Source organism: Ostrea edulis, chromosome 9 (genome assembly GCF_947568905.1).
Source record: "Ostrea edulis chromosome 9, xbOstEdul1.1, whole genome shotgun sequence".
NCBI lineage: Eukaryota > Metazoa > Mollusca > Bivalvia > Ostreida > Ostreidae > Ostrea > Ostrea edulis.
In genome coordinates this window covers 52,610,735-52,615,055 of record NC_079172.1, presented here as the reverse complement: position 1 = coordinate 52,615,055, position 4,321 = coordinate 52,610,735, and the positions used below count along the sequence as shown (strand labels likewise).

The following is a 4,321-nucleotide window of genomic DNA, read 5'->3' as shown; positions in this document are numbered from 1 at the left end:
GCGAAATTTGGACTCTAGAGTATTTTATTTGCAAACAAAGTACCACTTTTATCATTCCGGGATAAATCACCAAACAATCATATCAAATACTTGAGAGCTTGTATCACTCTTTCGATGGTGAAATCATACTTCATAAGAGGTGTTTTAACGAGCTATTAAATAAAATTTTGGTGTAATGAACTACCTTAAAGAAGGTTTTCCAGTCCTGAGCTTATATATGAATGGTGTTTTTAAAGATTTTGTTGAAAAAATGAATTCACCCGTAACACAGATTTCTGCTTTATAAAAAGCAGTAGCCGCACCTATGATTATCAAGAAATTGCATGTTATCGACGCTGCATTAAGGGACATACATTTTGTAAAGAAAATAAGCACAAAGTAACAGTTAATAAAATTGTCTTTTAGAGATATTGAAAAGACAAACTATTTTCAAACCACTTATTTATTTGCGTTATTGCTCATGTCAGTCATCTTTCTGAGCCGGAGACGGAGGAAGTCCGAACGCGATTGAACGAGTTACGTCTGGCATCATAAGGGAACGACATCAAACGTCAACAGTGCAAGGTTTTCTGTGTTTTATCAGTAATTTTAAAATCATATTGCATATTGCCGTCGGCTGATCGAATAACAGGTATAATCCTTCTGCTATCCAAGAAAGTATATAAAGGTAAAACGAGTGGATCTTCAGTAGCTTCACAGGCAAAGGTAAGAAACGCAATACATGTACCTACACATGTATCAAGGATCTGGACGCCTAGTTGCTTCGATTAATGCTATTTTACAGTCAACTTCAATCATAATTACTGCAAAAAAATTCAAGTGCATACTTGCTAATATTTACTTTTTTTTAAAAAGGAGATTCAAGTACCAAGCTCCGAAGATGAAATTCCAAATCGCGATTGTTGCTTGTTTTATGACTGTCTGTAAGTACTATGTTAAATGTCGATAATCATTTTACGACTGTCTGTAAGTACTATGTAAAATGTCGATAATCATTTTACGACTGTCTGTAAGTGCTATGTTAAATGTCTATAATCATTTTACGACTGTCTGTAAGTGCTATGTAAGTGTTATGTTAAATGTCTATAATCATTTTATGACTGTCTGTAAGTGCTATGTTAAATGTCGATAATCATTTTACGACTGTCTGTAAGTGCTATGTTAAATGTCGACAATCATTTTACGACTGTAAGTACTATGTTAAATATCGATAATCATTTTACGACTGTCTGTAAGTACTATGTTAAATGTCGATAATCATTTTACGACTGTCTGTAAGTACTATGTTAAATGTCGATAATCATTTTACGACTGTCTATAAGTACTATGTTAAATGTCGATAATCATTTTACGACTGTCTATAAGTACTATGTTAAATGTTGATATTCATTTTACGACTGTCTATAAGTACTATGTTAAATGTCGATAATCATTTTACGACTGTCTGTAAGTACTATGTTAAATGTTGATAATCATTTTACGACTGTCTGTAAGTACTATGTTAAATGTTGATAATCATTTTATGACTGTCTGTAAGTACTATGTTAAATGTCGATAATCATTCTTTTATTGTCCCTTATTAAACCTAACATTTGTTTACCAATTTATTTTATTTTATCTAAACTGCGGAAACCTTTTAAGATAGACATTGAAGATATTAATTGGTCTACTTCATCCCCCAGGTCTTCAGAATGCCATGGCTCAAGTCTACGGAGGTGGTACCTGTGCCTTTTCCACTAGCGGTGTAGCTGCTTGTACCAGTACAGCCAACGGCTTCTGCGCGCTCGACACCATCGTAGTCACCGGTAGTCCAGTTACTGCTGTAACTACTACCGGAAAATGTGTCTGCTACGCGGGATACAGCGGAACCTTATGCGGAAGTAAGTTATTGAATTTGTAAATGAGGTCGCTAACTTTTATGTCAGGCAAAACATAATGGGAAATGGCGCATTTCACCCCCTCCGTTTCCTCAAGCGAATACCATATATTTCTATTTACTTGTCAACTCCCTTGACACGCAAAAAATCGTTTCCCTGATGTTCGAAAAAGAGTAGGCTCACTGGAGGCCGTAAGAGAAACTCAAACACTCACAACCGAACATATTTCAATTAATTAAACGCCGTAAAATGGCTAAAATATTGCCAAAACGGCGTAAAACCTCAATCAATCGTCTTAACAATTGTTTTTGTCTAAAAGATATAAAGAAAGACTGTGATCTGTATACATGTATCTCAAGAGGAAAGATGAAAGTTTTTCAATGTTACAATAAGTTAACCTCGCATATTATCGCATTACAGCATATACCTCAACCACTACCGCCTCCACCAACAACGCTCTAGGGGTTCTCGCCGTCGGCGCTCTGGCAGCTTACTTCCTGTCCGGAGCTGGAAACGCCGGATCTTCCACCGGATTAGGCGGAAACGGAGATCTCACGGGCACCGATCTGTTGTACCTTCAGCAAGCCCAGCAGATCCAAGGTTAAGCTGGTGTTGCGTTACTAGTGGCCATGGTCCTTGCCTTTCCTGACATCTTCCACCCAAATCTGAAATCGAAACATATTACAGTCATTTAAACTGAAAGCAAACAGATTTGTCGATTATAGGTAACTTTCTGTATCTTTGAAATGTGTCCGGCTTTGAAATTAATGTCGAATATTTTACATGATGCTAGTATTTGTATTTGCAAGATATTGGTTCACTTTGCATATCAGTGCTGTATGTGTAAACAATGTACATTAATTTCATTGTTCTATTCTGCGCATAAGAAAAGGTGTGTCTCCTATGTGAATAACAATATTGTTGAATAAAATTAATAATTAATTACCAATTACAGACTTAATATTTTACCAAAATGACGTTATCTACTCTGCCAAGTTGAGTAGGAGCATGCAGTAAAAAAAAAAAAAAAAAAATATATATATATATATATATATATATATATATAATTTAATTCTTATTGTATCCTTGTCTCTGATTGGTCAAATTCCAATTGAGGAACGCAAGTTATTTTTGTATAACCTGGCTCCGGGATCATGAAACTGTCTTAAACTTTAAGATTGTCTTAAATCAATAAAGTTGCACTTAAATCTTAAGACTGGTCTTAAAGTGCATCACAAAAAAAATCACTTAGGCTTAAGATTGGTACTTTGTCTTAAATTTTAAGATTGCCTTGGAGCTGTCTTAACTTTCTAAGACTATCGCTAAGTTCGTTCAAAATGGCCGCGCTGGTTGCATTTTTGAGGCGAGTAAGAGAAAATTAACGTGATGTCCGTCGTTGAAGATGTCTGTCCCTACCATGAAGCGGACAAATCATTTATTTAAGAAACAATAGACTGTCGGTAGATCGAAAACAGGATCTTGACGTTGAAGATCATATAATGAAAAAAAAAATTGTTTTTCTTTAAGCAGAGTATTGACATAAAAAGTTTGTTTATAGGAAAAGAAGTCAAATCCATGTAATCGAAAAGTAACAACGCTAGCCCGGAAAAAATGAGAGCGGGCGTTTTCAAATATATACGCATAAATATGACTTATTATTATATACTTTCAATTTCATCTCTTCTTTTTTCTTTAAAAGTTTGCGGGCATATATCACACGATATATGCCCGGAAACATTCCGACCCGCAAACGTTACGTCACAATCAAATTTCTACGCCGTTAATTTTCAAATTTTTCGTGTTTTTCATCTTTTACTCAGTTAAACCAATAAATAAATTGTTAAAATAAAATTATTGTTAGTTTCTAAATGAAATTGAAAGTATATAATAAAAAGGTTATAGACTTTGTATGGGAAAATATGACGACCTCGTTTTTTGTCGCGGACGGACCTCGCAAGCTCGGTCCGTCTACGCGCCAAAAACTCGGTCGTCATATTTTCCGATACGAAGTCTATAACCTATAATTATGTGATCAAAATATCGCAGGATTGATCGCCCGATTGTCCGTTTCACTGCCTGATCGTAGTTCGTAAAGTAGATGTAAATGTGAAAGTAGCACGTACACATACGACCGTTTCACTAAAAAGTTACGACTACAAAAGTACATGTATTAACCTGACTGAGTTTGTTGACAATGTGGAAGAAGAAAACAATCATTACTTGCAGTCTGCATTTGCACACGAATAATGTGCAGTCCGATCCCGAATTTGAAATTAATTAGAGTTATCCTTCTTTGCTACATGTACGCACACAGTCGACAAAATAAATAAAGGAATTGAATTTAATAAAATTATCGCTTCAATCACTCTTACATTTTCACTTTCATTCATTACTACTTTTAGAAAGAGGGAGCCGACGGGGTCAATACATCAAAATTTGTATGC

At 35.1% G+C, this 4,321-nt stretch overlaps 2 protein-coding genes across 5 annotated transcripts in view; one reads left to right on the top strand and one right to left on the bottom strand.

The window, feature by feature from the left end:
- The window catches only part of LOC125659155 (uncharacterized), a 13,144-nt gene extending 10,702 nt beyond the window's left edge, over nucleotides 1-2,442 (bottom strand). The window contains exon 1 of the mRNA XM_048890745.2: nucleotides 2,305-2,442. The gene's annotated coding sequence lies outside the window, so the exon portion shown is untranslated. The remainder of the gene's footprint in view (nucleotides 1-2,304) is intronic.
- LOC125659154 (uncharacterized) overlaps nucleotides 1-2,826 on the top strand; it is an 11,489-nt gene extending 8,663 nt beyond the window's left edge. The window contains exons 1-4 of one of the 4 annotated variants that reach the window (XM_048890743.2): nucleotides 1-564; nucleotides 856-923; nucleotides 1,683-1,880; nucleotides 2,298-2,826. The exon at nucleotides 1-564 is cut by the window's left edge and continues 1,978 nt beyond it. In XM_048890743.2, coding sequence (XP_048746700.1) covers nucleotides 881-923; nucleotides 1,683-1,880; nucleotides 2,298-2,482 — 426 coding nt within the window. In that variant the 5' untranslated portion in view covers nucleotides 1-564; nucleotides 856-880 and the 3' untranslated portion in view covers nucleotides 2,483-2,826. Of the gene's footprint in view, nucleotides 924-1,682; nucleotides 1,881-2,297 lie in introns of all 4 variants that reach the window. The other 3 variants (XM_048890741.2, XM_048890740.2, XM_056149552.1) reach the window with 3 other exon arrangements.
- The last annotated feature ends 1,495 nt before the right edge of the window (nucleotides 2,827-4,321 follow it).